The sequence below is a fragment of the Leptosomus discolor genome, chromosome 5 (assembly GCF_034619465.1).
Source record: "Leptosomus discolor isolate bLepDis1 chromosome 5, bLepDis1.hap2, whole genome shotgun sequence".
Lineage (NCBI taxonomy): Eukaryota > Metazoa > Chordata > Aves > Leptosomiformes > Leptosomidae > Leptosomus > Leptosomus discolor.
Window position 1 is genome coordinate 54,546,091 of NC_141395.1, and position 19,339 is coordinate 54,565,429.

Here is a 19,339-nt window from a genome sequence, read left to right on the forward strand (position 1 = left end):
CAAATCAGGATGGGGAGGATGTGAGGGTCTTCACAGCAACATTCCTGTGTTTCTATGGTTTCATCACATAAGATAACATAACTAGCTGAGAATGTACAATTTCATCCCTTGTACCTGTCTCCCTGCCTCCCTGTTCTGTGTTCTGTACAATTTCACAATCCGTAGCAGCTTTAGCTTTGGCCACCTTCATAAGGCCTGCATCTGCTGTCTCTTAGCAGAAGTGAGGTTTTGTATATTTCTTACCATAATGTAAATTAATTGAATCAGGAAATAAATATAAGTCTTTAGTTGTTCATTAAAAACTATTAATTATCCATGAAAAGTTAACTAGCTATTCAAAATTCAGATCTGATCATAATAGTATGACTACAGTTAGTTAAGAAGTTTTAGCATCAGAAAACCCATGGAGTTGAAATGGAGCAGGGGAACTTGGGATATTTCTAATAGGAAAAGATTAATTTAAAACATACCAAAATGTAAATACAAGCTTTCAGTCAGAAATGTTGTTGCTGTAGAATCATAATCTGTTTAATCTCCATGTGTTATGACTTAAGTATCCTCTATCCTTAAATGTTCACTTGGATACCTTTTTATATTTTCCCTCCTATGCTTCTCCTAAGATAAATGATCCCAGTCTCCTTAATCTCTTTTCTTGTGAGTTTTCTTCATCTTGCTTGTTTTTTTTTAGTCCCTCATAATTTTGCAATTTCAGTCAGTTTTGAGCTAGAGTGACCAGAAATATAGAGTGTATCCCAAAGGAGACTATTTCTCAGCTTTATATGACTATACTCAAATATTCTCCGTATTGTTGTCATTATTCTATGTCTTATTTATCCTATTGTCTTGACTTTCGTGATCACAATCTCATGTGACAAATCATTATCATAAGAAACTGTATGAATCCTGTAAACCCCATTATAATATTTATTCTTTCAATTTCCCTGCATTTATCCAATTTTATTTTATTTTCTGGTACCATGTTTTCACAATCATTTACCTTCTAGACTTTCTCAGTTCTTGCTGTCTCTCTGATCCTGATTGACCTAATTGTCTGTCCTCTAATATTTGTTGGTCTTCCACGTGTTCCTTTTCTCAGTTCATAAATAAATGGTTCAGCAGGGTCCAAAGCTCAGAAACTATCACAGCAGAAAGAGGCATTTCAGATATTCATATGGACTGTAGGCTTAACTTGCATATAACTGGTGAAATAGTACCACACCTGACTAACCCCTGTGAAACAGTATCTAAACAGACTATTGAGGTGATCTGTCATTAAACTTTTGCCCTTAACAGAAATGTAGGTCTGTGTTATGTCCATGTTGATATTTTATCCCTGACCTAGGAGGTTTTTTTTCTTAGTAGCCTTTTGTGTCAAAAATATCTTGAACTATTTTTAAATTTTATCATTAGGTGCTATAGATTTCTTTCGATAAGGTAGTTTTGAGTGGCAGAAACAGCACTGACATACAAGTTTACAATGAGGACTCAGGTATCTTCTGACCTCTGTGTTATGCCACTTGGCCAAACCCTTAAAAGTCTAAATTATGCCTGCCAGCTCTTGTATATTCATTACCTCTTAGGCATTTCTGTAAGACATTATTGAGACATAATTTTCTTTGCAGAAGAGTGGTGCCAGTTAGACACTTTCAGATCATGCTTTTTTAAGTGTTATGGTTTTTAATTACTTTTTCCCCTACAGATGTTAGATTTACAGTCTTATAATTTCTCCTGTTACCTTAGAAGATATTTTAAAACCCAGATATTTTCTGCACTTTAAACCTCCTGACATACTTTAAACCAGAGACTGCATGCTTTAATATTTCAGTTAAGCTGTTCTTAAACTTTTCATAAACTTGTAAATAAGCATCACCCAAACCAAAGTAGGATTTTGTAAAGTGGAGTAATAGCCTATTAAGCCTTTTTTTTTTTTTTCCTTGTAAAATGCAGGTAGTCTGCCTTTAATCATATTTTTGGATTGTGAGACATGAAAGTGTTCTTGCAGTTTTTTAAATTTGTCTGCTTCCTAGTCTTGGAGACCACTTTCTTATCACCAAAAAATAACAGGTCTGGTATAGGAATTGCACCTCATCAATGAAAGTTGCTGAAAAACATTTTTGGATATTTAGTTTGGTCATATCTTCTTGTTCACTTTTACCATTGTTGTCCAAAAAAGCAGATTCTTGCCTGGTGTGCCATAAATCACACACAGGAGAGATATTGCTTGTTTATTCAGGCTTGTGCAACCCTGGGTGCTTGGTGGTATTTCACAAATCAAGCACAAAAAACAACACAGTGTGTCTGCAGTATTTACACAGAAATATATTTATACAGAGCACACTGCCGTTATTAATAATTATTTACTAATTAACTAATTAGCATAAGTAAGTCACTGTTATTTTACTTCTCTTCTGCAGATTCAGGGATTTCTGTTTCTCACGATCTGGTCAAAACAAGTCCATAAAACTTTCTTCAGAATGTCCTAATTTAGACACTGAGTTTTCTTCTTATCTTAGCTGTTTCCTTGCAGTAATGATTTGTACTCTTAGGCTTGTCATACAGTCTCCTGCTCATTACCAAGGCCATCATTACCATCATTACTGATTACCAAGGCCATCCAGCCTTCTGTTGTTACATCATGACAACATGACAGTTCTTTCAGAAGTAGCCGTTTGGCACATTCGTATCTTCCAATGCATAAAAGGTGTGCTTTTGTAGTTTGTTTCCTCTTACTTGTTGCCTTAATTCGGTGAAGCTTTCTAAATTATGTAATATTTGTTAATTTTAAAACATTTCTTGAAATATATTCACTTTCTCCAAGTTTCTTTTTTCAGTGATTATGTCTCTCTTGAGACTCAGTCTGTCTTGAATTAACTGATTTTAATGAAGTGCTACTATCTAAACTGACTCTCCTAACACCTACCATGTATTTCACACAGCTTTAACAATACTGTGGCAACTACTGCTCCGTGGTGGCACTTTTGCTTCAGTGGCTAGCAGATGGTATGCCGGGCTAAGAATGATATTATGTGCTCTAAAACTGACTGTACCAACAGAGCATCAACAATTTTTTTTTCTCTAAATGTTGAACATCGAGCTGTTCGACCATTTCTAGACAGAGCTGATGACTAAGCCGCAGGATTTTGATTCTGACACCTCTCTCCTCCCGTAGCCGTGTGTTTGCCCTGAATTCTTAATTCAAAAGTTGATCCTGCAGACCCGCTGACAGGTTGTCTTTCATGGCAAGTTTTGTAACTGCGTAGATTCTCGGTGCCGCCTCTTCTCCTCGAAACCTGCAGCTTTACCGAGTCCCTAAGTTCTTACATCTACCGCTCTACTCCCCCGCCCCCTCCCCCTGCCGCTCCTTATGGCCTGACACGGCACTGCAGGCTTCTCTGCCGGCGAGGCCGCCCCCCTGAGGCTGCCCGGGCCCCGCTTCCGTGCCCCAGCAAGAGCCCCACGGCCGGCAGTTCGCCCCCACCTCGCCGGGACGCCAGGGAGGCCCGTCGGGCGGGCCGCCTCCCGCCGCGGGGCGGGCACTGGCCCGGCCACGGAGCAGGCGCACAGCCCAGCGCCCGCCACTCCCGGCGGGGAAAGATGGCGGCTGTGGTACGGCTGGGGCGGCGGGGCGGTGCCGCGGCCTGCTTTTCAGGCACCGGGCGGGTAAGGCGCTCTCCGGCCTGGTGGGGCTGAGGGCAGTCGGCCGGCGCCTCGGAGGTGCTTCGCGACCTCCTGCCCCGTTCCCCTGGGGCTGCCAGGGCGCCCTTGTCCCGTGAGAGGGCACAGCGGGTCGCTTGCGGAAGGTGCTGCCCGTCGGGCCGACGCCGCCCGGCCGCCTCACGGGCTGCCCCCCGCAGCCACGGCGAGAGCTCTCTCGCCATCGCCGAAGAGGTGTCGAGGGGCGACCCAGGCTTGAGTGGGGCTCTGGCTCCTGCGGCTTGAGGAAACGGCTAAGACACCTCTGGAGGGTGGGGACACCCCCCGGTTCTCCTCAGCTCCCGGCGCAGCCCGGAGCCCTGGCAGAGGTGCGGGCTGCGTTCCGCGGGGCACGGCCTCCTGCCCCACCGCAGGGCAGTGCCCGTTTCTCTCCCCTGGCAGTACAGGCTGTGGAGGTATTGGTGTCGCCCCCTCATCCCGATAGCAAAGCAGAACACCTGATCAGGGAGACTGTGCTGCATAGGGATTATCCCCGGGTGTCCCATTACGCTGGAGGGAGTCCAAATGCCATTTTGATTTGCAGTCTCTACCATGAGCTGAAATTCTCCAGAGGGAGTACTTCTCTCACTGCATACCTTCAGAGAGATGAGATGAGTAGGAGACTACTAAGACCCAAAAAACAATCTTCACACTCCCCTTTCCCAGAGGCTTAGTAGTATTCTGGTACTCTGAAAATAGGCAAATTTTATTTTTGTTGGGAGAATTTAAAAAAAAAAAAAAATCAGTATTTTACAGACATTTGGTGGCAGATCTGATATATAAAATTTATTTATTTCATGAAAGTGCTGTGACATTCTTCGGATTTTCTGTTTGGTCTGCTTGTGCTCTCTAGAATCACCTTTGGTTTTTTGTTTGTGAGAAGCCATTGCACATAGCTGAAGAGTCCAAGTTCCAGAAAGAATCTCTAAAGTATACATTCAATATAAATGGACTTGCTGCGCTGCTTTACTTCTGTGATAACTGTAGCTTTAGTTTGAGCTTTACTTTCTTAATTTTGTTATATATAGTGCCTACAACTCTTCGCTCTTAGTTTTTGTTTCAGCATTTCTTTGGAACACGAGCTCTCTTCAGTTGGCAGCGTGATTCCATGATTATTCTTTCTGTTTTCACCTGCGTTACTCATATGCAAATGTATTACCACACAGAAAGGTTCACACGCTCACTTTCTCAGGCCCGCTTTAAGCTCTGTGAAACACCCCATCCCTGTGCATTATATCTATGGCATGTACAGATTATTCAGCTACCACTAAAAATGTCTCTTAATTTTGGTATTGAAAATGTGAGTTAGTAGATAGAACAATAAGTTGTAATATTTTTACTATTATAAAATAACCACCTTCAGGTCAACCTACTGAACAACTGCATGTTTTTATTGACACCACCATAAAAGAGTAACCATTCAGTTTTCTTTCCTGAAATTATACTGTTTCTTTTTCATTCAAATAAACACATTAAAGGCTTAAGTACAAATTACAAATTAGTATTAGAGAAAATAAATATAACTTACATTCTTCTAATTTTTTACACGTCAAAAATAAAAAGAATCGAGCTTTATCATACTTAGAAGTGTTTGCAGCTTCAGGTTAAGGTACCTTTTGTGCTCTAAATAATTTGGGAATTTCTGAATTATTACTGTAATGCTGTTGTCCCAAAGCATTTAATTGAGGTTAGTGCTTGAGTTAGTTTAGTGGTTTAGGATGTTAGAAATACCCACTCGGCTATTTTTGCTGCGACTTTCATGGTGACATCACAGATTTCTCATTGCATTAATGGGATGTTTTCTTACTAACGCGGATCACAGAGGTAATACTGAACTCTTTTTGTGTGTGTTTTTAAACACGTACCAGCCCTGTGCCTTCTTGCAAGGATGAGTTCATTGAGGGCTAATTTACCATAAATGGTATTTCTGTTGGGACAGAGGTTAATGCTGCTAACCAAACCTTGCACAGTGTTGTCTGGGAGATGGCATTGGTTTGCTTAGCAGCTCCAGTAACAATTGGGACCGGTCTCGTGGAGTTTGATTCTACCCCATTCTCTAGTAAAGAAGAATGTTTTGTTGACTACGGTAGTAAAGGATCAAAGTCTTGAAGTTACTACTGAAACTTTTGAATTTGTATATATGTACATGCGTAATCTCAAAATCACATGGATTTGTTAGGGCTAAACTCCGTATGCATAAAGTACCGTACATATATGTAGCTGAAATCCAAGTCCTGCTGGGAGCCTGTAATTAGTTGGTGATGGTTTTCCACACACTTTAGTAAAAGTGATAGAAGTTAAGAATACTAACCTTTTGTATTACAAAACCCATGAATAGTAGTTCTCTAGTTGGAGTGGAACGTCTGAAAAAAGCTCGGGAAGCTTTCCTAGTCTAGTGTTATTAGCATTTGTGTGTATTTTACTGTAATGCAATCTAATCGTTCTGACATCCAATTTATAATAAGGCAGTTAATGGTTTTTACTTCCACTATCATAAGAAATCTAATCTTGTGTAACAGAACTGTATATAGAAATGAGAAAAAACTAGCTTTCCTCTTTTTTTTCTTTCAGTTTTTCAGCTGTGGGCCAAATGTGCTGCATCAATACAGCAGTGCACCGCAAGCTGCATTCTTTCCACCTCTTCAAAAAATGATGTTGCCACCAAATACCTTTCAAGGGAAAGTGGCCTTTATAACTGGTGGAGGTACTGGGATTGGCAAAGGGATGACCACAACTTTGTCCAGTTTAGGTGCCAAGTGTGTTATAGCAAGCCGGTAAATATTAATGAAGAGTTTTCATTGGTACTGAATGCTGAGTGGATTAGTGTTGTTCTTCATGATGAATCTTGCTTTCTTCTTCATAAACTGGATAGATTAATTCTATTTACTCTTATTTCAAAACAATTTTAGATTATAATGTCATACTGTAAATACCAGAACCTTGCAGACCCAATTGCAAATGTCTAATGGTGTAACCAGCAGTAGGAAGAAATAAACTAAACATATTTCCATGAAATGCGGCAGCAAAATAAACAACCCAGAATATTAGAGATAAATTCAATTAAAGCCTAAAAGAAAACAAAAAACTGAAATGGCTATTATTGAGCATTTTGAATGTGTTATTGCTGATGTTTTTGATATAGATTTGAATTGCAATAAAGAATTAAAAGCCATTCCTCTTAGTTCTTATGACTTTAAAAACAGCCCCGATTTTCCCTTAATGAAGATGATCTTTCTGCACTTCTCATAAGTAGCACTACAGTATAAAGACTAGAAAAAGTCTCATTTTTAATCAAAATAAGCAGAAGTGTTGTGACACTCATCCAAACAATGGTTTAGATATTTTGTTTTAAATCTAAATACGCATATCCATTCTAAAATACTAGTAGAGTAATAGCTAAAGCTTAACTTTGTTATGATTGTGTACTCAGAATGAAAATATTTTTTCTCGCTTATCACATTTGGTTAGTTTAAGACAGTCTCTTATTGTTGTCACTTCTGAGTTGCTTTGAAGCAGCACTAACCAGAAATTATTTAGATTTAAAGTTTTCTTTGAGAAAGTTAGTGACTAAACACAGTTTTTTATCTTAAGGCTCAGTTTTCATGAAAATCAGCAACATACACGTGCGCACGCACAGTTTAAGCTTTAGCTCATATTTGCTCAGAAAAAATAATCAGATTTTATTAATCTGAATTGTTATTGCTTTTTATTGAAATTTAGTGCTGTTGTATACTTATTTCTAGGAAACTCGATGTTTTGAAAGGAGCAGCAGAAGAAATTTCTTCTAAAGTAGGGAATAAGGTAAATTTTTACAGAATTGTGAATATGTTAGTTATTATACTTTAAATGGTTATAGTATTTTTATGCATTTGTGTGCTTCTGTGGGCTTTTTTAATTTATGAGTGATATAGTTTTACAGCTGTACTTCCATTATTATATACAGGTTCATGCCGTCCAGTGTGATGTGAGAGATCCAGTTTCAGTTAAGAATGCTGTTGCTGAAACAATCCAAGTGGCAGGACATCCTGATGTAAGTGTTCTAGTGAAAGGAAAGAATTTCAGTCTTCATTACTGAAAATATTCTGCATAATAGGTATGAAGAAAATGGCTATGGTAGAAAGTTAGTGGAATCTAAAGAGACACTAGACAAAAAGTGGCCATACTTCAAGATAAAGCTAACATTCACAGTTACACTGATTACTCTGTTCCTGTGGTTCTTAAAATACTTAGTGGCCAGATAGACAAAATGTCGTTGTCCTTACTCTAAGGACTAACAGTTTCTTGGTAAACAGTGGGACAATAATGATGGGATTCTTTGAATTAAGTGAACAGAGTATTGCCCTTAAATCCCCTGGAAAAGGTGACTTACCTGTGTTGTTACCAAATTACACCTGTTACTTATTAACAGAATATTTCACAAATTAGAAATGGAAGTAATCATAAACATCATGTTTGGTCCTTGCTTAGCTTATTAAAATACACAAGGAAGGCTCCAGCTTGAAAACTTAAGTTCTCATAAAATCAAGAAGAAATCTTCAGTCAAACTAGGCATCTGGTTTTTAATAATTTGGCACAAAACCCCTACATGAATTTAGGTACCATTCCATAAGTAATACATGATTTTATTACTTCAGCACATTAGATTATTGTTAAATGCACAAGATCTAGCCACATAAATTTTGGTTTAAAACCGGTTTACGTGGTGCTTAGTCCCCTTAAGAAAATATATCTAACTTTCTAGCTTGAAGGGCTAAGCAGATGATATATCGAAAGTATGCTTTGCCTAATTATTGTTTGTAGAAAGCCAACAAGTGACTGAAGTACATCTATTCAAAAAAAGTTTTGAACTAGTTGTTTGCAGTTCACTAAACCTTAATACTTCCTTTGTCAGGACTGATTAGACTTGCTGTTATGCAACAGTCACCTAATCCAGACTTTGGTCATCAGGTTACCTGAACTTCTTTTGCTTTTATTCCCATGGATCCATTATGTTAAATATGATATGTGACCTTGGTGGGGACAAACGTTTCTGTTAGGATGCACTTGAGACCCTATGGAAAATAACAGCTTAAGTCACCCTCTATATTTACGGTTCCTCAGTGCTAGACTAGTAACTACAGCAGTTTGGAAATACAGCTCATTTGCTGTTACTGATACATATCTGTGCTGCCGATGTTAAACTTTCTGATGGATTATCTTCTCTTTTTCTGTCTCTCTCTGCTGCCACCTCCTTCCCACCCCTGTACCTCATTTGATGAGGATATTTTAATTTTTCTGCCTGGAAACACCAATAAGTTACTTGTAAATTCTTTGCTTTTCTCTCAGGAAGAGTTATTAGTTAACTCTTAGGTTTTCCTTCATGTGTTTCAGGTTGTGATAAACAACGCAGCTGGAAACTTTATTGCGCCTTCTGAACGACTTTCTGCTAATGCATGGAAAGTGATAACTGATATTGTGCTTAATGGTACTGCTTTTGTAACTCTCGAAATCGGAAAGGAGCTCATTAAAGTACAAAAAGGTATCTTAAACTTAAGATAAATGGTATGTAAGCATTGCGACATAATATTATTACTTGCTTTCCTTGGCTTACTTTTATTATAGCCAGTTTTGAAAGTTTGAAAAGAAACAAGTTTTTTAACATTTTACATCGTTTCTAGAAAGAAACCTCATTTTTAGTGAAGCCGTACTTAAGTATCACCCAGTAGAACTGCTAGCAATTACTTAATTGTAGAATCTGCCCTTAAAATTGGACTTGGAGGCCATGAGGTTGAATATAAAAATCTGATTGCAGTTTGTACTAGCTGTAAAATGTTTTTAAAATTTAAAAAAATAAGGCTTTGTTTAAAGCATATGCTGTTATTTCTTTTGAGTATTCTTTATCTATGTTGGTTTCACTGAGTGACTGAACATGTGGCATTTATTTAAATGAACAGCAAGTCAGGTTATCAATCTTGATTTTCCTCCTACACTTAAATAAATAAAATCTACAGCTGTCGTATTTGACTAATAGCATTAGGGAATATTACCTTTGAGATAATTTGAAAAATAATTTCAAAATTGAAATCAGTATTGAGTTTTATTTTCCCACGTATAATTCTTAGTTCTAGACTACCTAGGAATTTAATACAGTATTTTAGCTACTATCTTAAAAATACAGTAGTTCTTTGATATACTATTTAGCCAAAGATTTACTTATCCAGATTATTGTCTTTAAGGGAAAGATAATGTATGCCCTTCTATGTTATATCGTAGATTATATACAAAGAACTGCTTTCATTTTACATTATCTTCTAGTTATGAATTGAAAAACATTGACCTTATTTTTTGATCAGAATGATACGATCTCAAATAGCATTTCAAAGCAGTGAGGTATATTACGGTTTTCCACGTGCCCTCACTTCTGAACTGTGTTTTCTAAGTGCAGCCACTGTGTTGAAATAATCCTTTTGTATTTGCACAGTGTTTCTTTAACTCCTGGATTAGCTGAATTTCTTCAAAACTCGCTCCAAAAAGTACTCAATGGGTTTATACTATTTAATTATAATAATATAAAGTTAATGTTGTTTCAGTAAGTCTGTAACAGTTTTAGTCAGTTGACAAGATATTTCCCACATATATTTTAGCAACACATGAAGAAATCATTTCCACCATTCTAATGCTAATATTCCCACATTGAAAACCCATCCCCAACTCTGACTTACTGTATCATTATAGCAAACTATTCTAATAGTTTGCTTTACGGCCTTCCAGATGCATGCAGTGTCTCCCTATAGTAATGTGAAACATAGCTTTAAAAATGCCTTTGTCTCTGCTGCTGTTGAATGAAAAGCTACTTGTCTTGCTTCCACCCTCAAATTCAGCAAAATCCAGAAGTCGTTCACCTTCATGTTGTTTCTCTTCCTTTCACTTCTAAACTTCCAAAATACATTATTTTCTTTTGCTATTACTCGCATGCCTTCTTTCTCGGGGATTCTGTCTGTAAGACTTTATTTAAGGCTTTCTTTAAGACATATTTTTGCAAGTAAGTCAAGCGTATCTGTTTGTCCTCTTATTCTCCACCTTCATTTTCTTTTTACTTTCTCGTTTTTTTAAGTTTGAGCAGAGACCTTAGTTTCTGAAGTGACAGAGGTGCTACCCAATGCAACTACTTTGGAACAGTCTGTGAGGATGCTATACTTCTGACAGTTACTAGAACACTGGCACATCCTTTAGGTCTGCAGCATGACCTACGTTAAACCTAATTTAGTAAATAATACAAGTGCTCTGCTTTTAGACTAAGTTTGTACCGGTATTTAAAAGGGGTTTGTAATCTGCTAGTGTGTTATTTATTTATGCACAAAAGTTTTACAAAATGAGAGGAGTTAACTGGTTAGATATTGTCCGTTTTTATGAATATAGGCTTTAGAAATTAAATTTGTGTGAACTAAAGTATGCTTTAAACTTCAGAGCTTCTATGTTGGGTTCGCCCAACTCATCTCTGTTTAACCTGTATTTTAAAAATTCTGTGGTTTAATTCTGCAAAATGTATAGTTAACAGTCAACTCTACATAACTTGTTCTCTGTCTTTTGCCTATGTAGATTTTTCTTTTCAAACTCTCTCACTGTGGATTACTTTTTTATAAATAGGGTCTATGGTTTCTGGATATCTGCTAGCATTTCTGTCAGTGCTTGTTTATAGTTCTCTTTAGTTTCTCTTGTGTAACATGTCTGTAATTTTTTAACTGAGTTGCTACTTTGTCGTCACATACATTCTGTCAGTAATGTATCATTTTAGAAATTTCCCTTGGGTAGCTATTCTAGTTAAATGATTTTTAAAATATAGTAAGTAGAACAGCTATTTTGGTTACTGTGGCGTAAGTAGTGAACAGTTGTCCCTTGTCTTCCATTTCCCAGTTACAGTAAGTTCATGCTAGTCATTGATCAGACAATTAGAATTTTCAGGCTTTTATAAAAGAAAGATTAAATAAAGAGTTGCCATTTGCAGTATTTTCCATAATGCTTTGCTAAATTTGTTTTAAAATATAACATAGAAAAAAAAGTGGGTTTTTTATAATACAGTTTGTTGTGATAATAATGTGAAAAAGTTATGCAGGTTAACTTTTGTCATGAGTTCTACTGCAGAAGAAGCTTCTGAAAATTTCTTTTTAAAACTTTTTTTTCTCCATAAACTTTAACTCAAGCCCTAAACTGTGTCATTTTAAGATATGCCAAACCTAATTGTTAATGCTGATTTCCTGCCCCACCCCGCCCCAACAGGAATTGGTGAAATTAGGGCAAATTACTTGGTTAGTGACTGCTAGCATAGGGCAGCTTCTAAAAAGACATTGTGAGATCTTATGCCTTCACTCCAGTTAGACTGATTTGCACATGGAAATTCATTATCAGTAGAAGTCAGAGGGTTTAGACCTTTGGAGCCTAATCAATAGCTATTTACACTTACATGGAACAACTTTTAACATCCATGGAAAAGAGGGAACTGAAATAAAAAGGCTTGAAAGCAAAGCTTCCAAGAGTAGATTTTTAAAATACCTTTTTACAACCCAGAGTGAAATGGCATCTCTAACACTTGAGCTACAAACTTCTATACTGCTGAGGTTGCTTTTACCTTAAGTTCAGAGTTTGATCTTTGTGCATTTTTTGTTTGTTTGGTGTGGAGTGTTTTTTGAATGCTTTTGCAACTTCCAGGAGCAGCGTTCCTGGCTATTACGACAATTTATGCAGAGAGTGGTTCAGGATTTGTGTTGCCAAGCGCCGCTGCCAAAGCTGGTGTAGAAGCAATGAGCAAGTGAGTAATACAGCAAAATGTGTGTTCTGTTTTTCCCATCCTTGAGACAGGGTAATTGGTCTGTAAAAGTGGAGCTAGTTGATATAGTCCTCTTATTCCATTGTATCGTAAGAGAACCTTCCAGCCTCCAGTATCCTAGCAAGAAAATAATATGCTGACAGCTTCTTACAGAAGGAACTATTAACTGCTATGATGATGATGATTTTTATCACAGGGACGGGATAAGGACAAGTGGAACTACTTCTTTTGACAATAGCAAGTCTAAAGTTTCAGTAACAGAGTTTCAATAATGAGATTCTCTGGCATTCTCATAGGCGAACCAGCACTTAAAGGCAGTTATTAGGGGAACTGTTCGAGATCTGTAGTGCCTTCCACTTTATTTTGTCTCGGGAAAAGATGTGCTTGTATTTGGGTGGAGTATACTGTTCCTTCACCTATCTAGTTTCATTAAGAAATGTGTTTCCTATCACTGTTTTAAATAAGGTCTGCACTTAATTCGGTACACTATCATATGATGTATCTGTGTTACTCAAAAAACAAAAGGATTTTAATCATAATTAACTATAGGACAGTTCTTCATAGCAAATAGATCCTGCTCTGCACTTAGGCAGAAGGGATTCAATAGTTTGGCAGCCTTTTAGTAACTAGAATTCTTTATCTAGAAAAAAATGAGGGAATAAGTGATGGTTGTTCTGTAGAGCTGTAACTAAAGCATGTACTTTTCAGAGACTTTGTGACCCAGATAATTCATTCACCATAGTAGATGATCTATCTGAAGTACTGCTTATGCAAAGAAAATGTTGCCTTAAAGCAACTGGTCCCATTTTTAGAATATAACATCTGTTTTGTGTTATTTCAAAACATCTAATGTGAGACCTATGCTGAAAGCATTAGAAATGTATTCTTGTGGGATAATCTAAATTATGGGGGGAAGGTGGTGGCCTAACACTTGTTTGTCAAGGAGTTCAAGTACCAAAATGATTTGTGAGGGAGGAAGAATTGCTCCTTAATGTTGCTTTATCTTCTGTGATATGTCTATTGAATCAGTATTCCTCTGTTTGTAAATGTGATTTTTTTTTTTTTTTTTTGGTTGTTCTCTGAAGTGTTTTTGTTAAGAACAAAAAAAGCCCTTAAGTAGAAATGCCTGCTTTAGGAAAATTCTAGTATTTACTCATTTGATCCATTTTTTTTTTTTTTTTCTGAATAGCATTATTAAAATATTGATGCATTCTGTTAATGAATTTTTAGGTCTCTTGCGGCTGAATGGGGTAAATATGGCATGAGATTCAATGTGATTCAACCAGGTCCAATAAAAACAAAGGTACATAGCATGAAGTGAAACACAGCCTTGAATATGCTTTGTAATAGAGACTTAACTTTAAGATGGTCTAACCTTTTCCGTGACTGTAAAATTCAGGTATGATTTCCTTGGTAGTCAAGTCTGTGCTGGAATATTGAACACACTACCTTTCAATTCTTATGTAAAATAAGATTTCTTGAACTTCTGAAACCTGCCACTGCCCCTTCTACTACACTAATATAAATGAAACTTTTTATAGTGTTTCAAAATATTTAATGTTGATTCTTATCAACTGTACATACCTAGTTTGTCAAGTGAATTCTTACACTTGGTGGTGTAAAAGTGCCTATCTCTGCCTGAACTCATAATTTTTAAACTAAATGTCTCATCAGTTCCAAAATTTCAGAATCTCTTTTTACATATATGAGAACAGAATCTCAAAAATCACAAAAACTAGAAAGAGAAAAACTGAGTCAGCAAGGAAATGTGAAGCTTTGACATGAGTGAGAAGGAGGACTGGAGGGTTTGAAAGAAACAATCCAGACCAGCTGGAACAGGAAGAAAAAAGAAAGCAGTACTGCAAGAGGAGAGGAGGATCCGTTTCACAATAATCAAAGTATTACAATTGTAAGCAGTAACAGCTGATAATGGTATTACTACTTCACAGTTGGTTTTGCTGTTGTTTTGGGATAGGGATGCAGGGTTGTTTGTTTGTTTTTTTTTTTTTTCTTCCTCTTGCCAGTATTAGATGCTACACTGGAGAGCTCAGTTTTACCTTTTTTGACTGTAAAGAAAGACAAGTGGCAGTATCATCAGGGTTATAAGAATGTTGAAACAACGTTACAGGATCAGACCAAAAGTCTTCCAGGCGTTGTGTCTAGTGGATTTTTAGGCAAGAGTAGAAGAAAAACATTTAGTGACATTTCTTCTTTATGTCTCCAGCCTTGAGCAGTCTATGGCCACGGGATTTTGATACAGTTGATATGTTCATATTGTAATCATCGAGATGATTTTTTTTCTTCCATTAGTTTGTCCAGTTCCTGTTCATTTTTGAATCCATATAAAATTTTGGCATCCACTATATCACATGGCAAGGTCACTTTGATTTCAGGATTCTCATAATTTTGGGGAGGTTAGCTGCTTTAAGTGTCAGTATTGCTTCCTACCGTTAATGTTTCTGATTTGGTCTAATAGCGTATATCCCACTTGAGATAGTGTGTTCTTAAAATACTACATTTGTCATACTGGTTTCAAGTTAAAATTTCAAGTTAAAATTTTTTGGGATTTGAACAGACTGGATTGATGGGCTGAGGTCAATTGCATGAAGTTTAACAAGGCCACGTGCCAGGTCCTGCACTTGGGTCACAACAACCCCATGCAGCACTACAGGCTTGGGGAGGAGTGGCTGGAAAGCTGCCCGACAGAAAAGGACCTGGGGGTGCTGGTTGACAGCCAGCTGGGCATGAGCCAGCAGTGTGCCCAGGTGGCCAAGAAGGCCAACAGCGTCCTGGCCTGCATCAGAAATAGTGTGGCCAGCAGGAGTAGGGGAGTGATCATGCCCCTGTACTCGTCACTGGTGAGATCACACCTTGAGTGCTGTGTGCAGTTTTGGGCCCCTCACTACAAGAAAGACATTGAGGTGCTGGAGAGGGTCCAGAGAAGGGCAACAAACATGGTGAGGGGTCTGGAGAACAGGTCTTGTGAGGAGCGCCTGAGGGAACTGGGGTTGTTTAGCCTGGAGGAGACTGAGGGGAGACCTTATTGCTCTCTACAGCTGCCTGAAAGGAGGTTGTGGTGAGGCCAGTGTTGGTCTCTTCTCCCAGGTAACTAATGGCAAGACAAGAGGCAATGGCCTCAAGTTGCACCAGGGGAGATTTACACTGGATATTAGGAAAAATTTATTTACTGAAAGGGTGGTTGGATGTTGGAACAGGCTGCCCAGGGAGATGGTGGAGTCACCATCCTGGAGGTGTTCAAAAGATGTATAGATGTGGTGCTTAGGGACATGGTTTAGTGGTGGGCATGGTAGTGTTAGGTTAATGGTTGGACTTGATGATCTTAAAGGTCTTTTCCAGCCACAATGATTCTGTGATTCTATGATTCCCTGAAAGCATAAAAAGGCACGGTGGCTTTACTTAAAACAGCATATTGCAAAATCAGGGCTTTCTGCCTTAGGGACTACATCCATGTCTTTAAAAAACAATTTTGTAAGTCATGGTAGGAAAAGAAAAAAGCATACAAGTGCAGTACTGTGAAGCTTGTAAACTGACGTTTAAAAACATGGCAGTAGAAGACTTAAATGGCGTGCCTACAGCCATGATTACATAAATTACAGTGTGCTTTAACTTTCATAACTTCAGTAACTTAACATAAATATTACTAATACATTCCTGATTTTGCCTGAGGAGGTGGTTTCCCTGTGGAGGAGCCAGGAAGAACAAAAAACCTCTTCCATTTCCCATGCCATTCTAAGCTATTCAAATACTAAAACTTCCAGTAACTTAATTTAGTTCTAGTGATTGCTGTAACTTAACTGAACTTTTTTGTTTGTTTACAGTTTTATGTAGCCTGTGTCATGCATAATTTATTTGTGTCTCATTCTTGCTCCTCTTCTCCCCTTTTTCCTCTCCCTTGTGCATGCAGCAATTTTGAGTCTTGCTTATTTCCTCAAATGTTTATCAAGTGTGTTTGGGAAACAAAGATTATTACCCCGTTTTGGTTTTCATAACTAGATGGTGAGTAACTATCTCAAACATGTTAAATTCCAGCTGATCATCCTCAGTAGATGTGTATCAGTGCAGCAGGGATAAATTGTTTTCTGTTTGCTGCTTTCTTCTTTTTCATCCTACTGACAAAGAGGGTGTAGACAGTTTACTCACGAATGTTAACTTCCATATTGTTTATGTGGAATCAAATCTCTGTTGGATTTTTATTTCTGATGTAGTTACAATATTTTTAAATTTTTTTAAAATGTTTCTCTTAATTCTCAGGGTGCTTTTAGCCGCCTTGACCCAACAGGCTCATTTGAGGAGGAGATGATTGAGAGGATTCCCTGTGGTCGTCTGGGAACTGTAGAAGAAATTGCAAATCTTGCTGCTTACTTCTGCAGTGATTATGCAAGCTGGGTTAATGGAGCAGTGAGTTTTGGTAGATCTTGCTTAGACAATTAACCTGATGGTGGTCTGAGTTTTGCTGATGCTTTTTAGAGTTTCAGAAATGAAACAAAAACTGTTACTTTGAAATTCTTTACAAGCATTATTAACCTTTTAATTTTAATGCATGCTAGTTAGTATCTCTAAAAACTTTTAAAAGAAGTGCTTAAATTACATTACTTTGAGCATGGGTTTTTCTGATCCAAATCAATAACAATTACTTTCACAGTTCATAAACAAGGGAATGCTACAGAAAACACACTGTTAAATACACTGCTTATGCTTTTTTCTAGGTTATTAGAATGGATGGTGGAGAATTTGTGTCTATGGCAGGAGAATTCAATCATTTGAAGAAGGTATTAAATTCTTTACATTCTATTTTACGTTCAAAGAGATACTTAGATGTATAATTATTATACAGTATTCCAATAAACCACTCTTTTCTTTTGTTAGGTTACCAAAGAGCAGTGGGAGATAATGGAAGCAATGATTAGACAAACAAAAGGCTCTTAAAGTCCGTAACTGTATGGTGGAGATTTTTGGAAAAGATCATCTACTTTTTCATGAATATTTAGAAATAATCAATTGAGAAATAGTCTTCAAAATCTTTTGTATGCTAATTTCAATAAAATATTTTTAAATTGTGTATTTTGAGTATAGCATGTATATTTTTCCCATTTACAATCCAGTCTGCCAATAGTGAACAACAGCTGTTCACTGAAATTTTGTTGTTCTTTAGGTTATGCCAAACTGTGGTCTACAATTAGCTTTTTTATATATATTTCAGAGGATTGTTTGTTTCTCAGATACATGCAAATGTCTCTTAATATTGTCATTCCAATAAGATTTCAGGACTATCATAACTGAATATAATTGTTAATCTGAGGAAAAACTAAGAAATTAAGTCCTAATCTTCACACTTCAGTAATAACTTGAAACTTTGTTATTTACAAGTTTAGGACTTACCAGCAGGACTACATACACTGAGATAGGATGTAACTCCCGTGTTTCCATAGAAAATCTTGAAATACATAACCATCTTGGTCTCATCTTTTACTGACATTTTCAGTCTGTTAATTATTTTATGCTGAACTTTAAAAATGGCATTTAAGGACTAGTAATGCCTTTCTAAGGAGCTTGCTCTTTGTCATGATTAAGTTAATGTTCTTGAAAATGAGAAATTAAAATCAGTTGCTATTAGAATGTGGGTGTGAAGAGAGGAGTCTCTCCTTAAAAAATGATGTACTTAAGACTAGTAAAGGACATCAGTAAATTGTGACTGAAAGTGTTGAAATCTCATTGGTTGAGATTTACAGAATTCTGTAGTTTCATTTGCATTCACAGACCGGTACTAAAGAAGCTTTAAAATGGCATTATCTCTGTGTCTAGTTGGTTTGTCTGTCCCGCTAAGCAGGTGATTAAAAAAAAAAAAAAAAACAAACCAAACAAACAAATGTTTATTGCTGTCCCTCTTTTAGTATTATTACATTTTCCAGATTAGGGAGTTGCCAGTTGTTTGTCCCCCCTGCTTCAAATAATGGATGGACTTCTGTAAAGAAATTAACAGGTTCTGGCCTTTACAGCCTGAAATCTGTGCCTTTTTAAAAAAATTGTTTAACTCAGGCTCCAGACTGTCCAGATGTACAAGCATGGACATAGCTGTATGTGCTTTGAAATTGATAGTGATTCAAGAGGCAGGAATATAGAAGCAATTCAAGGGTGTTGTCTTTCAAGTGCTGGCAGCGATCTTGTTACTTCACCCATGTTTCAGGCCATACTTACATGTGCCAGCATCTGACTTTGAAATCATTTGGTTGCCTTTAATACAAAGCTGAAGCAAGCTAATATATGTTCTGCTGAAAGGGTGAGCTGTGCTAGTGCCAGCTTTCTCCTGAGAGTGATGTGGCATTGAACAGCATCTGTGCCACTGATAATAAAACAAAGCAAATGGATTTATCATAGCAGCCTTCAAGGCGTCTCTTGAACATAATGTAAAGCTTTTTTATAGCATCCTGGGTTTTGGTAGGTCTGTTGTCAAGATCAAATTCTGACATGATATCCATGTCTTTTCCCTCAGAATTGATTTCATCAAGAAGTTAGGCCCATATATATTGTTCTTTGCTTGTTGTCCTTTGAATATCCTTAGCATTTTCTCTTCGTATAGGACACAGTTGCATGTAAGGCTTTGACACTTGGAAAAAAAAAAAGTTTCAGAAAAGAAATTCAAAGGTATGTTTGCGAGCTGTGGTATGATCAAGTATTTTCTGCAATATTTGGTAGGGTATCCTCTGGACATAGGCTGTCAATAAAAAGTTCCCACTGGTCTCTTGCATCCATGGGTATGTGGGACTTCTACGATAGGTAAGTTTGTCATGTGGTTGAAGTACTGGTCTGATATTGAAGATAACC

At 37.3% G+C, this 19,339-nt stretch overlaps 1 protein-coding gene across 1 annotated transcript; it reads left to right on the top strand.

Annotated features, from left to right (window-relative positions):
* The first annotated feature begins 3,594 nt into the window (after positions 1-3,594).
* On the top strand, positions 3,595-17,471 carry DECR1 (2,4-dienoyl-CoA reductase 1). Its single transcript, XM_086465493.1, has 10 exons — positions 3,595-3,660; positions 6,265-6,467; positions 7,437-7,494; positions 7,637-7,723; positions 9,064-9,211; positions 12,379-12,478; positions 13,727-13,799; positions 16,769-16,915; positions 17,224-17,286; positions 17,384-17,471. The coding sequence occupies exons 1-10, from the start codon at positions 3,595-3,597 to the stop codon at positions 17,441-17,443; spliced, it is 1,005 nt and encodes a 334-aa protein (XP_086321619.1). The 3' UTR covers positions 17,444-17,471.
* The last annotated feature ends 1,868 nt before the right edge of the window (positions 17,472-19,339 follow it).